The following is a 24,600-nucleotide window of genomic DNA, read 5'->3' on the forward strand; positions in this document are numbered from 1 at the left end:
TGCCAGTGCCTAAACCCAGGTTGGCTATTTGCAAGGCAAATGCACTACCCACTGTACTATTACTCTGCCCCCCCCCAAAAAAAACCTGTGACTAGCATATAACTCCCTTGCTTTTGATGCATATGAATAAACTGAAGTTTAAACTTTAAGTATTAAAAAAACAATGTCTTTGAAATTGACATTTTTTTTTAATTTGGTCCTCTTACAAAGTGAGACAACATGAAAATAGAGGTAACATTCAAATGAAAATGTACTTTAATTTAAAAAAGCAATTTTTAGTTTGTTAATGAGAACTTAATGAAATCAAATGCCAGATCCTTAAGAGCTGAGTATTTTCTTGCCTAATGCTCATATTTAAGAGTGTATCAATTTGAATTTTTAGACAAGATAAGAGAGCATTATGTAAGTATTGTTAATTGGACTAAATATAGTAATCTTATCTTGCATTTCTGTGGGTTTGCAACTACAGTAGGAAAGTTGTTGCTATTTAGTAACACCCTGAATTCAAAATATCTGGTATTGACTTATATGAAGTCTTATATAGTATGCTCTGGGCTGTTTTAGAATTAGTACTAATAGTGAGAAGTGAAAATCAGTGATTTCTTTATTCAATGAAGAGAACTTAAACCCAGAGAATATTATTGATCTAAACCACCCCTCCCTGGCTCATCAATAAAATGTAAAATCATTATGAATACTGGCTGGAATGTCTGAATACATAGAGATGTTCAATGAAAGGAATTTGATTTTGAGCTGAACTGACTTCATATTGCTGATATACTACTTGTTATCATAATGTGTGATTAATGGGAAAAGATACAAGTTGAAGGAGGCACTGAGTAAGAACTGAGTAAGCCATCAAATTTCTAAATGATATTTAAGATGAAATTTTACTGGCTAAATCTAGTACTTTGTAAAGCCAGGAGTGAAGTCAATATTGCAGGTTGGTTTCTGCATCATGAGATTCTAATGATTATAATTTTGATATGAAGATGCCTTGGATTGGGAGAAAAGTGTAGACTATACAAAAAAAAAACTATGAAGGGGCTGGAGAGGTGGCACAGAGTGGTAAGGCGTCTGCCTTGCCGGTGCTAGCCTAGGAAGGACCGCGTTTCAATCCACTAGCTTCCTATATGGTCCCCCAAGCCAGGAGCGATATCTGAGTGCATATCTAGGCATCACCAGGTGTTCCCCACCTCCCCCCAAAAGAGAAAAAACTATGAAAGTTGGAGTTGGAGAGATAGTGCAATGTGTTGATACTACAGTGGGCTGGCACATGACCAACTCAGTTTCGATTTCTAACATTCCATTTGGTCCCTGAAGAACCAGAGGGAAGTGATTCCTGAGAGCAGAGCTTGAATAACACCTAAACAGACTTGATGTGGTCAAAAAAACAAATAAATAAATGATAAATAAATATATAAAATAAGATATTATGAAAGTTAGCAAAATTTACTATGTACTATTTATATGAAATTCTCAGTAAATGCTTAAATATCTTGCTATATTCTATAACCACACCACATCTTTTATAAAAACACTTTATAGACTATATCTGCTGCTCTGGGATCACTCCTAGCAGTGTTTGGGAAATGAAAATCGGGGCTTCCACATGCAAAACATATGTTCCAGTTCTTTGATGCAGATAACCAAGCTCCTATGAGGCTAATAACTAACCATATTTGAACATCAAAATGCACTCCCTAAACAGTATGTGGGTAAAGAACTTAAAATTAAATTATAAAGAGCCGGGGCCCGGAGAGATAGCACAGCGGTGTTTGCCTTGCAAGCAGCCGATCCAGGACCTAAGGTGGTTGTTTCGAATCCTGGTGTCCCATATGGTCCCCCGTGCCTGCCAGGAGTTATTTCTTAGCAGACAGCCAGGAGTAACCCCTGAACACCGCTGGGTGTGGCCCAAAAACCAAAAAAAAAAAAAATTATAAAGAGCCAATACCTTTACATATAATGGAAGAAAATTGGGAATTTGAATTTAGTTTTGTTATTTAACAGAAAGTTAAAATTAAATTACTTTTAAAGTTCTCATCAAATTTGAATGGGAACAGCAAAACAAAACGAAAATATTTTGTTATAAAAATACTTCAAAAATAAGGGCCAGAGAGGTGGCTCAGCGGTACAAAGTTTGCCTTGCATGTGGCTAATCTAGGACAGACCGAGATTTGTTCTCCCTGGCATTTCATATGGTTTCCTAAGCCAGGAGCAAATTCTGAGCTCATAGCCAGGAGTAACCCCTGAGCATCACCGGGTGTGGCCCAAACACACACACATACACACACTCACACACACACAAACACTCAAATAATAAGACTGAAAATTAAACAACAACAACAACAAATTAACATAATGATATTAGAAACCAAAAAGGGGACACAAGTAGACATAAGAATATAGTTATTTTTTAAAGTACTCAATACTACAAACAATTTTATGGCTATATATTTTCTAGAATATATATATATATATATAAACAAAACTTCTAAAAACTTATTTAAGTTTTTATCCTTCAGGATAAAGAAGGATAAAGAAAACAATTGCCAGGGCCAGAGTGCTAACACAGCGGTAGAGTGTTTGCCTTGCATGGTTCAATCTCTGGCATCCCATATGGCCTCCAAGCCTGCCAAGAGTGATGTCTGAGCACAGAGCCAGAGGAAACCCCTGAGCGCCACTGAGTGCAGTCTCAAAACAAAACAAAACAAACAAACAAAAGAGATAACATTGCTTTTATAATGAGTTAACAACTCTTTTTCTTCAAAGAGTTGATTCAAATAGTTTGATAGTTGAATGTGACCAAAAATTTTTATTACAGATTATTCTTAATGAAACCAAGCGATTTCATAAAATGGGAAAATTTCCCAGATTATTTTATTAAATTAGATAAGCTTGAAACCAAAAGAAGAATAGAATTAGAAAGATAAAGCTTACTTATAAAAACAGATTTTAAAAATTAAATATTAACAAATAAATGGTATTATGAATAGAACTGTCTCTCTGGAAAAAGATAATTAGAAGTTATAATCCAAGAGTCTTAAATTGTGATCTTATATGAATATTACGTTATATATAGATGTGATTAGCTTAAATAACGTCACTCTGGAGTAGGGTGGTCTTCAAGTCAATGGGACTTGTATTATTATAAGATGATGTAAAACCATGAGAAAAAAAACATGACATAATGGAGCAGAAAGTCAAGTTAAACATCAGCAAGAAAAGAATACCAAGAATTTGCTAACAACTCCAAAATCTAAGAGAAAGGCACACAAACAGGTTACTCTCTAGAACTCAAAACACATCGTCCCAATGACTGCTGAGTTTCACAGCAGATTTCACAGTTCTAATCTTCAAGAGTGTGAAGCAATACATTTCTGTTGCTTGCAGTGCTTTAAGATTTGATAAATCTAAAGATAAGAATGAAGAACTAGTACATCTAAAGGAGTTTCCTATACCTTTTTTTTAAGATAGTTCATAGTATTTAGTCTTCTAGATAGCACACAACAGTGACAGCACAAAGCAGCAGTTTTTGCAGGGAAAGATGAAATGATCGATATTTTCCTACTCAGGTAACAATAAAAGACACAGAGAAGAAATAGCATAAATCAGACCGCAGTTCCTACAAAGGATTAATGGTAGAGGCATATTAGATAACTATCCCTATTATAATGCAACAAAGAAGCCACAAAATACTTATTTAAAGAAATTAGCTGTTGTTTTTTTTTTTTTGTTGTTGTTGTTTAAGATCCTTCAGCTTTACTGAATATTTGCTTCCGTGAGAGTAGCTAAAATTAGTCAAGTCCAGTCCAGACAACATGCATTTTGGGGTCTTGATTGTGTCTCCAGAAGTAGACTCAGCTATGATGAATTGGTTTTATACCGTATGATCTCTTCTCTGGAAGATGAATCAGAATATGTTTTTATGTGAAGGGAGGGAAACAAGAAACAAAATCCTTCAAGTGTTTTTATGAGTTCCATTGACCAGAAAAAGATACATGACCACTTCAGGAGGAAAAACGACAGTCCACAATGTTACAAGGCATAAAGGAGGAACACCATTAAATGTGGCTGTCAATGTAATCAGCTCTTCACAATAGCTTCTCTGATATTTCGTGTCAAACCACGGGAAAAAGATAAAGATACCTCTAGTAAATTAAAATGAAATACAATCATAAATACCCAGTGATACCTATAGAAACTTACTGAATAAATTAAAAGAAATGTAGAACCAAGACTCTTATAGAATACAGGCAGACTAGTGGCTCTGGGAACATTGAATTCTATTAAAAAGTATGTAAAGATCTCTTTTCCACTGTCAGATCATAGTATTTCTGAGTTTTATATATATACACACATATATAATAAACATAAATATACATATATGTATATGTATATATATAAATCTTCTGTAAGAAGAGAAAAGAAATCTGTATTGTTGCTTTCAGATCCTAACTTAGCCTAATGGAAACTTAGATGAGAAACATATCCTAACTAATAAGCAACATCTATATTTGATCAATTATAAAGATAGAATAATACAAAAACTTGATATCCCAGAGAATCAAAACATTAGGAATCTTACATAAATTACCTACGTAGTCTGCATAGTCTACATTGCTATTTGGTAAGAATAGTATTGACAAAAACAGAAGTAATTCTCTTTGCTAGTTTTGGTTCCCATCTAAAGATCAAAAGAGTTGATTAGTTGAACAGTATGTCCTGAGTGGTCACTGTCCCTATGATCACTAAGCACAGAGCCAGAAGAAAACCCTGAGTACCACTAGATCTGGACTCAAAACAAACAAAAATTTTCATAAAATTGGTTGTTTCAAGGAGTGATAAGTTTCCTATGTCCAAGGGCCCCATTGTGTAATCTTCCTTTCATCTTTACGCTTATGCAACAGATTCATTATTCTTTTCTAGAGTAATCAGATATCATCAAGAACTGAGCCTACCTTAAAATGTGATTATAATAGCTGATTCATATCCACTTTGTAGGTCAAGCATTACATAAAAACAGGATCATTTGTGTACTTTTGAGAGGAGACAGAGGTCCACACCAGGTGGTGCTGTTTCTAGTTCTGTTCAGGAATGACTAATGGCAATGCTATGAAAGTACTGAGATGCTAATGAGGCCAGGGCACAGGTTTACTTCTAGAAAGAATAAACACAGATAACAAAACAGTGAGCATAGATGAAGGCTTTTAGCAAGTGAGGCAGAGCAATTTTCTCTCTTTGGGTCCAAAAACAAGGTTTTTGCATAACCAGAGGACTAGGACCCAGGCTAGGTATACAGTGGTGATCATGCCAGTCACACTACCCTTAATACAGAAAGAAAAAAATCTCAAAAGCCAAGTTTGGAACAAAATTGGAAGAGTTCTCAAGTCCTCAAACAGGACTAAACAATCCAAAGAAATGGATTTAAATGACAAGAGCAGGTCAAATAATAAATTACTATTTCTAATCCATGCAAAATAAGTAGAGACAATAAAGGCAGGCTGGCTGAAGGAAGAATAGGAAACATCTCTTCCATAGAAAAAAGTAATGACAAAGCTCATAAAGACCACCTTGGGTTCTGCTCTCAATTTCAAGGAAAACTCCCTTAAGCCAGGAAATTCCTGGGATAGGATAAATGTCTGCATGCAAGGCCACTCCTACAAGAAGACTGAGAGAGAATACCCACCACCTTGCCACTTATAGTCTAGCTTCACTGCTTTCCACTAATCTCTGCCAAGGCTTCTAGCTGCCCAAAACTTCAGGTATGCAATTTTGCAGGTGATATTTCCCGGGACAATTTGGAGCCATGATGGACTGCCTCCTCTCCTCCACTCACCAGCCCCTGTACTTCCAATATTCCCAGCATCACACCCCATGACCTACTGCCCTTGACATCTGAGCTTATTGACCCAGATCCACTGATCCTCAGTTCTGGACTGTGCAACACCCCCATAATTTTAATACTAACTTCCCAGTAGGAATATACCAAATTAGATGTGAAATTTGCATAGAAGCTACATAAATCAACAAACAAAACCAACAACAATATGATCAACTAGCAATAAGCAGCTTAGTAAATCTTCAGACAATGATTTAATCACACATTAAGAGATACGAGAATTTTCACTAATTTTCTTTTAATGGAGTTTTTTTTTTTATAATTCCATTACCATTCAGTTTTACCAAGCATTATTAAGTAATTTATTCATACTTGCCATGGGGCAGGCTTCAGTGAAGTTGGGAAAATTGTGACAAGGGGTAGAGGGAATCTTACACTGGTGGTGGAATTGAAGTTCAAATACTAATAACTGTATTATAAGAAACTCTGTAAACCATGGTGTCTAAAATAAAGAACTAAGCCATAAAAAAAATTGTTCTCGTAAATCTGGTGTGATCACAAGAGTGAATACTGCTAGCTTTTAAAAACTCACATTGCAGAGAAATATGTAAACACATGAAACTATTTTTATCATAGTTCTAAAGGGAAAGAATAGGATATAAAAGAGGACTATTTTTACAAATCACTTGCTTAAAAGATAAAAATCTGAATTTGTGTACAAATAAATATATACATACCTAAGAGAAAAAAGTATATAAACCACATTGTTTTTTATAGTGGTTATCATTGAATACTGGGATTATTGATATGTTTTTTGAGAATCACACCTGGTGATTCTCATGATTTACTCCTTGCTATGCACTCAGAAATTGTTCCTGGCTTGGGAGACCATATGGGATGCGGGGGGATTGGCCATCCTAGGCTAGCGCAGGCAAGGCAGATGCCTTACCACTTGCACCAACACTCCGGCCCCTGTTGATAATTTTTATTTTCCTTACTGTACATTGTTTTCAAAAATTTTATTCAGGAATACATATTATTTCTGAAATTTAAAAAAGCTTTTAAGAAAAGACTGAGAAAATAAAGTCTCCTCTCCTATTCAGAATCAAGGAGTCTACCCAGGCAAGAACTGATAGCTTGACTTTGCACACATGTCTAACTGTTCAAAGTACAAATATTTATTGGTTCTTATTGACATCTTCAGTGGGTGGTTAGTAGCATAACCTCCTTGTACTGGGAAAGCAAGACAAATGTTTTAAGTGTTAAAGACACTTAAGAAAATAATTCCTAGAAGTTGGCTTTACACACATCTCTACAGAGTGACGATGGGAATTCTATCATTTCTAAACTCATTGAAGATCTATCCTCTGCTTTAAAATTTATCAACTCTACACAGCCTGACACTCTATCATCAGGAAAGGTTGAGAAATTTAATCACATCTTTAAAAGAGATATATAAGAGAAATTATGTCAAGAAACTTACTAGTCTTGGCTCTTTTTCTTACCCTATAATCCTTTTCAGGTATAAAATAGTTACTAAGGCAAAACTTCAGCTTAGTTCATTTAAGTTACTATAAGCTAGGTACCTTTAAACAGTCTTACATTACCTGGTGAGTTGAGAATTAAAATTAATTTTTACTAATTTGGGAGAGTTGTAGCAGTTAATTTAAGAATTTTAAAATACTGTTTTTCTTCATGTAGGTAAAAATTAACCCCTGCTGGATACCCTTCTGATCAACTATTGCCTAAATAAAAGGGATCTTATCGTTATACTAAGAGCTCACAATGTATAAAACTTACTGAAATTTCTAGTTGGGTTCAGCTCCATCTACTTCATCCAGCAGTCAGAATCTGATAGAGTGAAACATACTATTGTTGTGAATTCATTGAAGACTTGACATTTTAATAAACCTTAATTAAGTTATATGTCTACTAACTTGGAATATGTATTTATAGGTGGCCAGTTAAAGCAAAAACTGAAAAATCTTTTTGTTTTTTTAAAATTGTTCACAGTGATTTACCAAGATGTTTATAATACAGACATTTCAGGTATTAAATATCCAAATACCAGTACAAGTAGTGCGATGTGACTTTCCCTTCGCCAGTATTCTCACCCTCACCAGCCCTCTTGCAGGTACAAATTTACTTTGTACTTTTCTTACTACATGAAGGCAAATGGTATTATCAAAACTGATATCAATAGAGGTCCATTTGAAATAATGGTCATAGTGCTCCATGTTGCTACAAATACGAGGGTCTAAGAGTTTACTGGGATGCAATTAGCTGAAGATGAGCCTGCTGTGTTTTTGTTTAGGCTCATTGAGATTAGTAGGTTACTATGTAACCTTTCCTATCAGATTTCTTGTGAAACTACTGGGTTGATACTACTATAAAATATGGAGGCATGCAGGTTGTTGATACAGGAGTTGTAGATCTGAAACAAATTGATGGCCTGGAAATTTGATATACTTACATACTCGAGTATAAGCCAAGGTTTTTTGGCACAAAATTTATACCAAAATCACTGAACTCGGCTTCTACTCAGGTCATACAGGAATCAAATGCACGTAGTCTCCAATTGTCTTCTGCCGCCTGCTGGTGGGTGTGGTGCTTCAGCTCAGTCCACAAGTCACTGCTGAGCTGAAGTGGTAGGTGGATGAACTGAACTGGATGCCACTGAACTATTTAACCCACAATATTCTGCACTCTCTGAAACCGACAGCAGTGATGATATCTGTGAAATCAGTGATGATGACAATGTCTATGCTGATACTGTCACATCAGATACAGCTTAAGCTCTGTTTGGACATACAGATGAGGAGGAGAAGGAATCCAGTTTTAAAGGATTTTAACCTTTATGATTTAGATGGATGACCTGTTAAGCTACGGTTTTCTGCACCTTATTTAAAGTTTTAAAGTTATTGTTGCTAGTTTACAGTTTTTCTTTAGCGATAAATATTGAAATACATTGATCCTACTGATTCCTCAATTATTGCAATTGTTTGGTTTATATAGATATAGATATAGATATATATTATTTTTGAAATTTACCAATGGCTGCTGCATTTTCCACCTCGGCTTATACTCGTCACTGAGTTTTCCCAGTTTTTAAGGTAGAATTAGCTGGGGTTGGCTTATACTCAGGTCAGTTATACTAGAATATATACGGTAGTTATGACTTAGAGCTGGGCTGTTTCTGTAAGACTTAAGGTGTAATTCAGGAAGAATAAAAAAAGGGAATCTACCTCTACCTATTCTGAGGATGTCCTAGGGGAGTGGTCAGCAACCTGCGGCTCACGAGCCACATGTGGCTCTTGACACTTTTAATTTGGCTCTTCTAGAAGTGTGCCTGGCGGCAGCTCCAGGAGCCAGGACTCTGCTCCTAGCCTCTGTCAGTGCGCGCCCTGTGTGGCTCTCAAAATAAATTTCAATCATGGTTTTGGCGAGATTTGGCTCAGTTGAAAAAAAAGATTGCCGGCCACTGTTTAACCAGCCTGGAACATACTACCTGAGAAGTTTGTGGCCATTAAAAATATAACAGAATTTTCAGCTTGTGGTCTAGTCCCACCTGAGAAGTTTCAGTTAAGTTAAAATTTAATCTTGAAGGTGGGCTGAGAAACTGATTATTTCCTTATAATATATTTACCAGCATAAAAAAAGACACCAAGCTTATTGTCATCTTAAAATGTTTTGCCTTCCCTCATTGAGAAAAAAAAACCTTTTATTCTACCAGATCTTATAATCTGTCTTCAGATTTTAACCACTTTGAATCCCAATAAATCACTACTTGAACTCAATTAATGTTAAGTTAGTATGAGATTTTATACATTTACATAGGCAGGGTTTGCTCCCTTTTTCCAGTATGAACAAATGATAGAAGACATAACTTCATTCATGTATGCTTTAAAGATTTAAGAAGATAACACTATCGGGGTGGGAGAGAAGCAGGCAATGAGATAAGGAGGCCTGGTCATATATATTGGAAGAAAAAAATCTGGAATCTAAATTAACACAAAGACTCAAATACCTTTGAAACACAGGATCAGATCTGCGTGGCTGAATGAAAGAATAAATTCTGACCCACCCACCCACTCCTGAGTACACCAACATTTATGCAGCAAGATAACAAGCTCAGAGAAACAATAAAATGTACTACCAGTAAAACACAGGAAGATATGAGCAGAGAAATGAGAACTATACAAACAGAAATATCTGAACAGAAAACTTGGAAAGCAAAATAAAATATTCATTGGAAGACCAGCAGAACTGAATCAGGGGGCTTGAAGATGTAAGTATAGAATGCCTCCAAACAACAAAAGAACTTGGAAAAAGATCCTCAAAACAAGTGAACAGACAATAGAATTTAGGGATAAATTCAATAGAAACAACATAAAAATCATTGGGGTCCCATACAGTTAGGAAAGAAGCATTAAGAAGCATCAGTCAAAGACATCGTTGTTGAGAAGGTTCCAGAGCTGATGAACACATGAACCTACATCATGGACAACCAAAAAGTACCAACAAAAAGAAAACCAAAGTAAAACACCCCTAAGGCACATCCTCATCATAATTATAAAAATCATATAGATCACTGAAAACAGTAAGATCAAAAAAGTAAATCGCACACAAAAGAGCATCTTAAGAAACAGGGTACTCAAATCAAAAGCCCATTTCAGAAAACCAGTGGGATGCAGAATTCTAAGCCCAGAGCAGAGCTAGGACCTCTGGGAAGATAAACTTCACTGCTAGAACAAAAGTCATATCAGAAGACAATAACCTACTGCAACTCACTTCCCTGGCCACTACCTTAACATACATGTTGCATGTTTGGGGTATTTGGGGGTGAGAAAAGAAAGATTTTTAAAGTTTATATTAACTTGTCAGAGAAAAATATTCACATCTACATCTCTCTATATGTGTTCTTTCCCTGAATGTGTTTCCTCATTCTGCAGAAATAGTCTGCACATTCCTACATGGAATGTGGTCTTTGCTTTCTACTCTGGAGAAAGAATCCCACTTTCTCTCTCATTACCTATTTCACTAATAATTTACTTTACTTCACTATTTGTCTTCTAACTTTTTTTCTGGGAGAGAAGGACATGGATCTAGAAAAGCTTCAGTTCTTTCCTAACTTTTGACTGACTTTTTTTTCCTGCAAAGAGAATTTCTGTACCAGTCTGATATTCATGGATCCCCAAGAAAGCAGGTAGTGGAAATAATTTTCCATGCAGGGAAAACAGGTAGGATTTTTCCATAGCAGCTTTTAATCATTCTTAAATTCTGCCACATACGTGCAAGTCAAGCACTTTAATCCCTATACTATCTTCTGCACTGGTGTGTCTCTTTGTACAACTCAACTCTTTCCTTTATCATTGTCTATATTACTATTCTACAAATCAAGGTTCAAATTAGTTTACTGCAGTATGTGTTTTTAGGAGTGCTTTTTCACACCAATTTAAAAGTAAGTGTCACAGCATGCCCACCGAAGTACTAATATTCTTCCATTCTTTATGCTCCAAACACTGTCTAATAACCTCAGTTGTGTGGTCTAAATCTAAAAATTAGTTTTGATTGTTTTTGTCTGTATCCTTGCTTTGTGCCTTTACATAGCCACAAATTAGTGAAATCATATTAACAAACAACTTTAAACTCCATGTTGTCTCAAATGGCAAGATGTCACCTTTTTTGTATAGCTGACTTTATTTCATTGTGCTTGTATATATCTTTTTATCCAGTTATCAATAATTGGTTAATTAGGTTATTTATATAAATCAGTTATTGTTCTGCAATGAACTAATTAGTTCTACCCTTTGAAGTTAGTTTTTTTATATTCTTAGTATATTTATGAGTTGAGTTACCAAATGTTTGGCATATTGAGAAATCATATTTTCAAAGAAGCAGGATCCATTTACATTCCCAACCACAATATTATGAGGGTTTATTTTTCTCTATAACCTCACCAACACTTATTTCTCATCTTTGTAATATAAGCCATTCTCAGTTAGGAGTTCATTGGATAGCTCATCATTTTCCTTTTCATTTCCCTATTAGTAGTGATCAACAATTTTTTACGTGTTTGTTGGCTATCTTTATCTTCTTTGAAAAGGTATTCTGCCTATGGTTGGATAAAATCATTTATGTTTTTGTTAGGTTTAAATTATATTAAATAAATTATACTATAATATTTATATTAGCTATAATATTAAACATCTTTTCAGATGTATAAAGTGAAAAGATTTTTCTCCCATTCACTGTAATATTTTTTTGATTTTTATATAGTTTCTTTGCCATTCAGAAGCTTTTTAGTTCAATGTAGAACCAACTGTTTATTTTTGCTTTTATTCTTTTTCCCATTGGAGTAGAGACCCCATTACTTCCCCTTGTATAAATGGATATGTGGTTGAAAGAAAATTTAATAGCCTAGAGTGAAGTGCACTTGCCTCCTATCTTTATTCTGACTCTACCAGAGACAAGATGGCATATGGGGATAAAAGTCAGGGGGATTAATTGCCCAGTCACTCACCTTAATTCTATGGTTTATGAAACTGAGTTTGCCTATCTAGGAAATAAACCATCTGTTTGGCTATTTTGCTCCAAGCCACTCACATATTCTGTCCTCCATTCAATTCCCTTAAACAGTCAAGAGATACTTAGAACCTCTAGCAATTGAGAAAAAATAAAACAATGATTCACCACTTCAGAAGATAACTTTGAAAATGTTTTAAAAGCCATAAAACATTCACATACCTCCTGACCCAGTAATCCAACTCCAAAAAAGGGGATAAAGATTTATATATTACCATACTTATTTTTAATATTCATAATAATAAAAATAGTGGAGGAACCCAAATATGTTAATGGTTTATGAAACCAACAGAGTAATATATTATTGGAAAAACTTAATAAAATAACATATTTTCAAGGAAATATTTTAGAATAAGTATATCCAAATTAATTATTACTTCATAGAGCCATATATGTGTGCAGTTAAATATCAGAAAACTGGCAATTATAATGAAAACTTTTTCATAGGTTATTTGCTTTTTAAAAATTTGTTTGAAAAAATATATAACAGGTAGGTACGAAGTCCATTGCTCATGGATCTCATTAGCTGAAAACCAGTACTGGATGAGGGCATCTTTATCCTTCTCATCCATTTGCACCACCTCTGACAAAAAGAAACTGGGACAACTGACATCTAAAAAATTACAAATTTCTCTTTCCAAAAGAAAATACTTATCCCCAAAAGAAGCTATGTATTAAAAGACATTTTTAAAAAATAGATCAATAGGAATTTTTTTATGAGGGAGGTATAAAGAACTGCGTTACTATAAAAAAAAAAAAAGATTTAACTGAAAAGAAAATCAACACTACTGAGAAAGGGACATCCCAGGGTCACTGAGTTCAGATTAATCCTCCTGAGGTTTGTTGATGCCTAGTTCAGTGGCAGAAGCATTCCCTCTATAACAATTCATTGAGCTCATCTAATGTCAGTTGTGTCTGAGCACCAAAAACATACAAGCCAGAGAAACCAGAGCATATGAACTTAGTAAATCATCAGAAGATATGCTTGTCCCAAACATAGAAAGACATTTTAAAAAGTGTCTAAAATATGAAAATACCTCTCTGGCGCAAATATTGCACCAGTTTTGATATGACATCCTGCCAACAAGGAAACACAACAACTTGACTAAGAACAGGTTGTTCTATCTCATCACCTAACAGTAAAATGAAACAAGAAGACACATTGTCTTTTGATCTGTGCAAAAACCAAAATCACTAAATACAGAAGACTGACTTTGACAACCATGACTGTGCAGAACTTATCCTGGGACTAATAAGAAAGATCCTACCCTTGGCTTCGGCCTAGGATTTATACAATAACCAAGATTTCTAATTCCAGAGGTCTTATTTTGACAACTATAACTAAGCAGAACTTCTGGAACCATAATAATTCTATCCGAGGCTTTGTCCTAGGATTTAAGCAAAAACCAAGACTACTAATTACAGAAGACTGATTACAAAAACAGTAATAGAAGAAAACTTCTAAAACCATAAAGAAATACTCTATCCTAGCCAATGTCCTATAACCTTTGAAAATACCAAGATCTCTAGTTACAGAGGCCTGATTTTATCATTCACAACTGAGCAGAAAGTTTCCTGGCACCATAAAAAGACTTTGGGGTGTGAAAATGAGAATGTATGGAGCCTGTAGCTGTTCCCATGAAAATATGCTTCAAGGACTGAGAAGCCTGTATCTCTTAGCCAAGGGAATTCCTTTTCTAATTTCCCCAATACTTACTGTGCCTATGCAAAAAAAAAAGCAAACAAAAGAAAAAAAAGAAACTTGCCACAACAATCTTTCATCCCTATTTTTTTGTTTTTGTTTTGTTTTCATGGTTATTATTTGATTGCTATTATTTTGGTGCTGTTGTGCTTTTTTTGTAGTTGCTGGGGTTTTTTGTTTTTTTTTGTTTGTTTGTTAGTTTTTGTTATGTTTTCTTTTTTCCCTTTCTTCTTTATTTTTGGTTGTTTTTTGTTTGTTTGTTTTTTGGGGCCACAGCCATTTGATGCTCAGGGGTTACTCCTGGCTGAGCACTCAGAAATCGCCCCTGGCTTAGGGGGACCATATGAGATGCCGGGGGATCAAACTGCGGTCCTTCCTTGGCTAGCACTTGCAAGGCAGACACCTTACCTCTAGTGCCACCTCTCCAGCCCCTCCCTTTCTTCTTTTAATTTGATATTTATAACCTTTAGACGGACTCCTCCCAATTTTTTTCCTTTTCTCTTTTCTTTCTTTTTTCCAACAGAATCACATAACTTGAATCATCTTCTCTGCCTCATAAATTGAGAGGGGAAAAAAAGGAGGGTACCAAGACCAAATAGTCATATGAACATTGAGTGGAAATAAAAAATGGTCAGACTCAAAATCAAACCCAAAGTCAATGACAACAGAATCAATTTCCATTCTACAACAAGCTATACACAGAGAGGAGCTGTTATACTAGCAGTCTGGGGGAGCAAAGGAGAAATATATAGAATGTATGCTGGGAGCAGGGTGGAGGGAGGACAACACTGGTGCTGGGAATGGCCCTGATTCATTGTCAATATCTACTTTAGTTATTACTGTGAGAAATTTGTAATTAATTTGGTCACAATAAAAATTATTTAAAAAACGGGGCCGGCAAGGTGGCAGTGGCACAAGAGGTAAGGTGTATGCCTTGCAAGCCCTAACCAAGGAAGGACCGCAGTTCGATCCCCCAGCATCCCATATGGTCCCCCCAAGCCAGGGGCAATTTCTGAGCACTTAGCCAGGAGTAACCCCTGAGCATCAAATGGGTGTGGCCCGAAAAAACAAAAAAAATTATTTTAAAAAAAGAAAGAATATCAAATCCTTTATGAATGAGAAAAAATATTACTCCCTCAACTAATTGAAAACTCACTCTTACTGAGAAGAGCCATTTCAGAAAAACTATTTCAGGGACCGGAGTGATGGCACAAGCAGTAGGGCATTTGCCTTGCACATACTAACCTAGGACAGACTGCGGTTTGATCCCCGGTGTCCCAGATGGTCACCAAGCCAGGAGTGATTTCTGAGCACATAGCCAGGAGTAGCTCCTGAGATCATCAAGTGTGGCTGCAACTTGGTGGTTGCAACTGAATGAAAAGAGCACTACCAAAGCAGCAATACTGAGATATAGTTTTTAAGAGGTCAGAGTTACTTCCAACCCCATTAAAAATACCCGTCACACAAAAAGCCATTAAGCAAAGAAAAATTGTCTGTTTGATCACCAATATTGACAATACTGACAACCCTTCAGGACTCACTCAAATTGTTCTCTGATGCAGATTATTATACATGACTATAAAACGTCTGTTTAGGTATGAAAACTACATTTAACATCTACATATAAGTGAGACAGGAGGAGACCATGAAAAAGAAACATCTGGGGACCCATTTGATTTATATATTTTCACCTATTAAAAAACTTTCTTATATTGATACAATAAGAACTTTTAAAATAAAAACACAGTAACTGAAAGAGTAGTGGCAGAAAATGGAGTAACTGTATTCGGTGTTTCAAATCTTCTGAGAGGTAAGAGAGAATGAGAAGAGCATCTGAGCCATAACACACAGATATGGCTCAAAGAACTAAAGCAAAATTAAAGACTAAAAGTAAGAGAACTCTTATTAATTCCAAAAAATAATTATGTATATATTTAGCAATGATTTGGAACATGAAATATGTTCTCTATGAAAGGGTTCCCTTTGGTAAATATTTGACTCTATGGAATTCTCTTTTTTCCTTAGAGTCACAGAATGGAGACTGATAAACTTTTGTGTCAAGTGGCAATCATGTCAGATGGAAATAGATCAATTGTCTGAAAGTCAAAAATGCACCAGATACAAGGACAAATGAGCCCTCATTTGAGAAGATGTCCCAGAAGCCATTGATGACACTGCCCTCAGGCTTTACTGTGAGTATACAAAAAAAGATACTGTGAAGGACACTTATCTACAAGCAAAAGAGAGGTAGTTAATACACCTCTGAGTTTTGATCAGCTTTTCAAATAAAGAGTTAAGTGAGATCTTATATTCATAGCAGTAGAGAGGAATCTTTTGGTGAATATTACTGTCCTTCCAGTAAAGATTCCCAATATTGTCTGAAGACTTGCAAAGTCTATAATAAATTCTCCTGTTCCTCGAAGTAACCTTCTTGAGTACTTCTTTTCCAAGATGGAGTACATCAGGGATTCGTACCATATATTCCTGGTTAGAATAGTACTATAGAAATCAAAAATGATTTGCTCTGGCTTCCTTAAAGTCAAGCAATGTTAGTGGCTACCCACCAGAAGGAAAAATGTTATAATCTCCAGTCCCTTGTTTTTCAAAAGATAAATTCAAGACCCATTAAATCCCTAAATATTAAAGTGCGAGTGAAGAGAGACCAATAAGTGGTTTCTCTTGGACAGAGAATACTTCCTGAAAGAAAGGACAGAAAGGTAAGTATTTCCTCATGGTGAGAGGTTTCTTTGAAAAGGTTATCATTAGGCTCTGTCAGCTCTATATTTCCAAATCAAAACATACATTTATATAAAGGACAATTACAGAGGACAGATGGATATGAGATGATTGATATGACCTGAAGAGCTTATGGGAATAAATAGTCTTTTTGAATAAAAAGGACTGAAGTCTAGTCGGTAAAGAAATGCCTGAGAGGATTCACAGGTTTAAGTATTATAATGGGGGCAGGATAAAAGTGAAAAGAAGAATTTATTAGATCATGAGAAGCCCAAGATTTAGGAGTGACAGCCACACAAAAAATGAAAGATTGGAAGAAACATTTCTGATTAGTAGCTAAATTAAAGCAAGTTCTGATCAGTTGCAGTTGTCAAAGTCAGATCTCTGGAATTAGAGATCTTGGTTTTTGTACAAATCCTAGGCCAAAGCCAAGGCTAGGATCTTTCTTATTGGTTCTAGGATAAATTCTGCACAGTCATGGTTGTCAAAGTCAGTCTTCTGTAGTTAGCAATCTTGGGTTCTGCACAGATCAAAGGATGATATATCTTCAGATTTAATCTTTTACCTTTTTTAGATTTCCCCATTGTTAGAGTGCCTATGCAAAAGGGAATTGTGCACTGTCTAATTTTTTTGGTTTCTTTTGTTGATCATTTTCTAATTTTATTAGTTGAGTCATTAGGTTTATGTAGGCCCCTTCCTTACTTTCTGATATGTGCGTGCAAAGTTATAAGTTTTCCTCTTAGTACCTCTTCTGCTGAGTCCGATAAATTCTGGTAATTTGTGTCTTCATTGTCATTTGTTTCCAGAAATGTTCTGATTTTACAAAGAACAAATAAATGTTCTTTGATTTAATCCCTAACCCACTGATTGTTCAGTAGTGAACTGTTTGATTCAGTTGTTAAAGTTTTTTTTCTGTATCCCTTTGCACTTCATGTCTAATTTTGGTGCTTTGTTATCTGAGAAGGTAATTTGTACAATTTCTATTCTTTTGACTTTATAGAAATAAGTTTTATGGGCCAGCATGTGGTCTATCCTGGAGAATGACCCATGTACTTTGGAGAAGAATGTGTATATATACTAGTCCACATTCTTCCATTTTTCTTTTTAGAGGTAGTATATTCCTGAGTTTCAGCCTGGTTAACTTATCAATGAATGCCAGGGCAGTGTTGAGGTCCCTCAACAAATCTTTCAGATTTATTAACTATTGTATTAAATATTTTTCTGGTCCCTCATTGTGTATATGTTTAGGAGTATGATTTCTTCCTGTTATGCATATCCCTTGATTAGTACGAAATGTCCATCTTTGTCCCTTATAACTTTTCTGAGTCTGAATTTTGTGTCATATGATATTAATGTAGCCACTCCAGCTTTTTTAAGGGAGTTGTTTGCTTGAATGATTTTCCTCCAGTCTTTGATTTTGAGTCTGTTCTGACTGTTCAGATGCATTTCTTTTAGGCAGCAGAATGTTGAATTTTTTATATCTATTTTGCTACTCTTTGTCTCTTATCTAATGAATTTAGTCCATTGATGTTGAGAGAGATAGTTGTCATGTAATTTACTATCATCTTTGTGTAGAAATTTGGTGTGTTTTTTGGTCTGTCTTCTCTTAAAGTAGGCCTTTTAATTTTTCTTTTAAAGCTGGTTTTGAGTCTGTAGAACTTCTGAGCTGTTGATTATACATAAAAATATGTACACTTTCAAACCTGAAAGTGAGTCTGACTAGGTGCAGTATTATAGGCAAAGCATTCATTTTATTGAGTTTTGTCATTATATTCAATGCCTGCCTTAGAGCCTTGAGGGTTTCTTGTGATAGGTCTGCTGTAAATCTAAGGGAATATAATTTCCCTTCTTGATCTTGCTGATTTCAGTATTCCATCCCTATCTGTGGGATTTGTCATTGTGACTAGGATGTCTTAGGGTGCTTTTTTCAGGTCTCTTTAGCTGGTACTTTTTAGGTATGCAGGATTTGGTTGCATGCTATCTTTAGCTCTGGAAGTTCCACTGCAATGATGTTTTTGACTGTTGATTCTTCATGGGGATTTTCTTTCTGGGTCTCTGGGACTCCAATGATTCTTATGTTGTTTCTATTGAGTTTATCAATGACTTCTATTTTCATAGGTTCACATTCTTTGAGTAATTTTTCCTTTGTCTATCATTTGCTTTAAGGTATTTTCCAATCTCTTCTACTGTATGGAGTTGCTATGCAGCTCATCTTACAGCTCACTGATTCTGTCCTCTGCTGCTGTCACTCTGTTTAAGAGACTTTTCATTTAGATTTTTATTTCATCTACTAAGTTTTTCAGTCCCATTATTTCAGTTTGGAGTTTTATGCTTTTTATCTTTGTGTTCTGTCCAGCTCGATCTATGCTTTTTTGGGGTTCAATGAACATCCTCTATATTTCTTCTCTAAACTTTTTATCTGAGAGGATAACTAGGTGGTTAATAATTTTAGGTCATTAGTGCTGCCATAATCATTCTTTATGTGTTGACCTGTGTTGTTTCCTCTTGTTCCTTTCCATGGTCACACTGTAAGTGTGTATTTCTATGTGTGTTATGATGGGTTTTATTTGCTAGAAGATGTGTGTGGCTGTGAAGCGAAACAGAGTAGCCATGCTTCTCTGCCTTCACCTTTTTTTTTGGGTGGCACACCTTGGCTCTGAGGAAGTGCCCTCAGGGAATAATGGGTGGAAAGGATCAAAGTCCAGCACACAAGACAGCAGAGAAGCAAAGTCCAGAATGTCTATCATGTCAGAGCAGCACACAGCAGCAATTAGTCTGGTCCAGACTGATACCTCTATGGCATTCTCAGAAATTGAAGGCCAGGGTGGTGGGTGGGGATCTAAAGAGGAAGATTCCCCCAATTCCCCTTTCTGCATTAACTACAGCAGCTGAAGGTCTAGTTACTCAACAGCCAATTGGCACCCTCTATATCCACAATCTTTTATAGTAGTATCACAGGAAATCTGCAGAACACAAACTTGCATTTGCCATCAGTATTAGAGGTAACCATGGTGTAAGGCCCAAGATTCAAAACGTGATGCAGAGTCTCTGCCTTCATCAGATCTTCCACAACACCTTTAGTAAGTTGAACAAAACTTTAATGAAACTGTGAAACCAGATATTATGAGAGGACTACCAGAACCTGAAGCAAGTAATTGTGTTGATCTTCAATATGGCTACAGCAAAATCCACAAGCAATGAAGTACCCTAACAGAGAATGCATTGATGAGTCAATATCTTGGTAAATATGGCCTTTTGCAATATTTATAACAATACAAGAAAAATAGAAGTAAGTTGATTATCTGAAAGAATATGAACATATGCTTAGCAGGGACAGAAATTACTCAGTGGTTTTGACAAACTTCCTTGGTAAATAGCTCCTACTGACTAAAAATATGCTCATAAAATTTATCATTGTAAAACCAATTTCTTCCCAATTCAGGTCCTCAACTAAGGGGATATAAAATGAGACAAAGATAGGCCCAAAGCTTGTGGAGACCAGGATGAAGAATATAGTATCTTAGTTTACTTAAGTGAATATATTTCCTAAAGGCAATGAGGATAATAATAGTCTAAAATTTCTTATATATCAGGAGAATAGAGAAGTTAATGCTGAGATTGCCATGTCATAACTCTTAACATCAATACTTGTAAAAGTAATTACTCAATTCGAGTTGTTTTATTAAAAAAAAAAAAAAAACAAAGTCATTCCTTTCCTTATAAATCCAGAGAAAATGGTCCCAACCATAGTTTTTCAGAAAGAATAGAATGCAGGGCAGAGATCTAGATAGGAGGGGAAGGGCAATTTTCTTTCAGACTCACTGTGTCACAGGTCATGACCTCTGCAAATCCTTTCTAGTTATATTCCGTGCCCACTCTCCCCTAAAAAAAGGAAAAAAAAGAAAGAAGACCCAGGGAACAGAGTAGGTCATCTGTGGACAAAGAAAGAAGGGTAATGAGACTTAAAATACATCAAGTCACTTAATGAGAAAATAGAAAGAAAAAAATCTCAATCATAAAATTACTTATAGACTGTGAGTCCTTCAAGGAAAAGGAAGACATTGAGGTAAGAGCACCTATGAATATTCTGCTTTCACTCAAGCTGGTCATATGGACAGTGAGCACTTTCTCCTACATATTTGTCCCTCATCAATTTTTATGTTAAAACTATTCCTTACACCCTCTCAGTTTTTAGTCAGTGAGGCATACCCTAATCCACTTACTGGAGCCATCAAGTGACAGATCAGATAGCTAGAAATATTACCCATTAAGATTAAGACCTATTCACTACCATGAAAACTGGAGGCCAATATCATGAAAATACCATTGCCAAATATTGTTTATCTTGATGAAATTCACCTAGGGTTATTCTGTATTATAATGAATTTTATCAAGGGTATGGAGATATGACATTATTGTCTCCATAACTGACTGGCAACAGAATAACAACGTCAAACAACATCAGTCAGATCAACTATATTCAGATTATCTCCATACCCAGTAATAGTAAAGCCAGTTCAGAAAAAAAAATGACAATAAATAATTCAGATTCTATATTATGCCCTTTTCTTCCAAATCCATAGACACAAACACCATCCTCATTGCAGAGAGACAAGACCACCACATTCTGAGAATAAAAGAAGAGGGCTCTTGGGGAGAGAGATTGCACTAGAGATCCACTTATTGGTGAGAGATTCATATTCTCTTTCTAGTTCCAGTCTTTTAATCCCAAGATCCTCCATTTGGGGAAACTGTGGTCATCCTTTTACGATTAGTATTATGCAAATATATTATTCTAAAACCTTTCACACCTGAAGTTGGACTGTTCTCTTGCTTCTGTCATAATGTTAGCATAAAGAAAACTGTGACTCAAAAGAGAAGGAGCTGTGAAGTTTGGGGTTTGGAGTTCCATTGTTTGGATTTAAACAAGAGGCCTAGTATCGCTGATAAAATCTATTCTATATAAAGGTCTTAAATTACAAGGTCAGTCTCAAACTAATAAAAGATTCAATACACAATAAATCTGGGCATTTCAAGAGATGGCCAAAGTAGGTCCCTGTATATTCAGAATTTGGCTGAAATTCTTCCAATACCTGAATTGCCAGCAGAACTCATAAAAAACAATAAGGCCTTCATAAATATATATATACCTACTTTCTCTCTTATAAGATAAATGTCATATATTTATCATTGAGGTAAAATAATTTGCAGGTAATATTAAGGTCAACCATGGGGAAATGTGTTAAACAACCAACAAATACAGATTAGCTTGTACAGTTTTCCTTAGACAATACTAAGTCTTATGAGTTAGATTTCTGTATTTTTGCTAGTTTATTATTAACACCAGCTAGATAAGAGCTAGAAAAAACTAGCTTCTCCCATTTGACTGCCTTCTGAAATTCTGCCTACATAATGGTGACTTTCAATTGCAAAGATACCTAAGACTAGAGACCTAGTGCTGTAATCTCGTAATTGACTGAGACCAGCGAAAGAAATAGATCAATTTGTCTCAAATAGGATGATAATAGAATGTTATTATGTATGGAAAGATATGCCCTTCTGTTAAGTGCTAAAGAATTCACAATATGTACACTAAAAGTAGCAGAAAAGAGAAGATATGCCCATTTTCACCACAAAGGCTTAATATAGTCACATAAAGTGCATAAAAAATCATTAGTAAAGAAGGGAAAGATAAAAAGAAACAAAAAATGGGAAAGATTGTGTCAAAGGGAAAAGAGAAATAGCAGTTAGTTTTAGCATTACTAAGAAGTCTAAAGATGATTTAAACCTCAAGAGGTAATAGTAAAGGTCACAGGCTCGAGGGAAAAAGACATTTATACAGTATTATACATACAGTTTATCCCCTGGCATAGATCAATCTCTAAGGAAAAGGGTTTACTGCAGGTACCCCTCTCCTCGTTCTAGGCCTACAATCCCTGATAGGACAGCAATACAGAGAAAAGTTGGGTCAGCTGGACTCAATTTAAGGATCTTTATGGAGTACATAAACCACAATTATTTGGGGATAGTCAGTGGAAGTGCAAATTGTGTAAATGCTTTGCAGCTGACTAAAACACTAAATCCCCAAATTTGTCCAAAGCATAGGCTTACAAAGGAGGAAAAGAAGTGAGTGATGATAAGGGAGAAAATAGACAACCAAATTTCTATCAACTGTATGGACTCTGTTCAAACCACAAAGGGCCTTTCTGACTTTTCTAGGGTTGCATGACAAAACTCAGCTCCTAAATAAATAATGCAAATGGAAGTATAGAAAAATCTATTCAAGACAAGTACCTCATTATATATGCATATCTGATTTTGAGATAGAAAAGCAAATGGTAGTGAATGAATGAATTATAATGCTTCTTTCCAAAACTCAGACTGAAGCAGTAGGGAGAAGTTGACAGCTATCAAAGCTTAAACAGTATACAAGAGTTAAGCAGTACAGAGAGAAGAGAAGATCATTCCTCAAAAAAGCATAATCCCTCACGAATGGTCCATTTTTCAACTAACTTTCAAGATGTTATCCTAGGAAGTAATGAATTATACAATAAATAACACCAACACTCCTAGAAAAAAAACAAGTAATTGTTTATTTCTTTTTCTAAGTAGTATTTCTAGATTACTCCAAAACCTCATCTACATAGTAGATATAAATGTTTCTGTGGACAATTACCAAGATAAAAATTTGACTTAAATTTTAGAAATGTGGGGCTGAAATGATAGCATAGTGGGTTGGACATTTACCTTGCATGTGGCCAACCTAGGTTTAATCCTTAACATCTATATGACTGATTGAGCAGTACCAGGAGTAATTTCTGAATGCAAAGTCTAAGCACTGCTGAGTATGGTCCAAAAAGTATATATAAAAAAAGGTTGTATATGAATTCTTCAGAAGTAACTAAGAAAAGACTATTGGGGACCTTCACTCAGCAGGGCTGATCAAGAAAAAATAGAATGTTTTTATATCCCTTTTCCCTCTTTTGTATCAAAAACCTACATGTCAGTTGCATCACCTATATGAAGAAACTAGAGAACATTTTTGACTTTGAACCAAATATGAATTTGGCCCTTACTAACAAGTCAGATAACTGAAATTAGAATTAAGAATCATTCTGTAATTATGACTCAAAATTAATAGATAAATCCTATTCTCTCCCTGAAGCTGTTATGACTTAGACTTCATGAGTACTATCAATATTTGGTTGGTTGGTCAAAAGCAAAAATAATTTGTGTCATCCTACTTTTATAGATCTCAACAATAGAATAGGACCATATTTAATGTTGAATTCAAGGTAAACATTAAGGTACTGATAAAGTCCAGAATTAGCTTATAAGACTGAGAACTTACTTCCCATTCTCAGCCCTCAAAAATATCATCGTCTTCTTTCTGGGGACTATGTTTTTCCTGCTCCCATTATAGGCAATCTAGGAAACATAAAGTGCTTTCTGAGTAACATAAAAAGCTAATTCCCTGGTCAAACACTTATAAACTTAGCAAATGATCTACGTGAAGAATATTGCTCTTCCATAACACTTGTAATGGGTGTAGAGAGATGAACTATACATAGAATCCCTATAGTATCTCCTCTCCACAGTCGTAAATCAGAAGTGTAGGCTTCTATAGCAACAAAGTTCACAAGAATCCTTTGGCTGGTCCATTTTTATTGAGTCACTACATTTTGCCTTTAATCCTGAGAAATGTTTATGGTAGGAATAGAACTGTATCTACTAT

At 35.4% G+C, this 24,600-nt stretch overlaps 1 protein-coding gene across 1 annotated transcript in view; it reads left to right on the forward strand.

Annotated features, from left to right (window-relative positions):
- Positions 1 to 7,867: 7,867 nt before the first annotated feature.
- LOC126004322 (RNA-binding protein 25-like) overlaps positions 7,868 to 24,600 on the forward strand; it is a gene marked incomplete at its 3' end in the record, with an annotated part of 18,781 nt that continues 2,048 nt past the window's right edge. The window contains exon 1 of the mRNA XM_049770801.1: positions 7,868 to 7,976. Coding sequence (XP_049626758.1) covers positions 7,868 to 7,976 — 109 coding nt within the window. The remainder of the gene's footprint in view (positions 7,977 to 24,600) is intronic.

This window comes from Suncus etruscus, chromosome 1 (assembly GCF_024139225.1).
Source record: "Suncus etruscus isolate mSunEtr1 chromosome 1, mSunEtr1.pri.cur, whole genome shotgun sequence".
NCBI lineage: Eukaryota > Metazoa > Chordata > Mammalia > Eulipotyphla > Soricidae > Suncus > Suncus etruscus.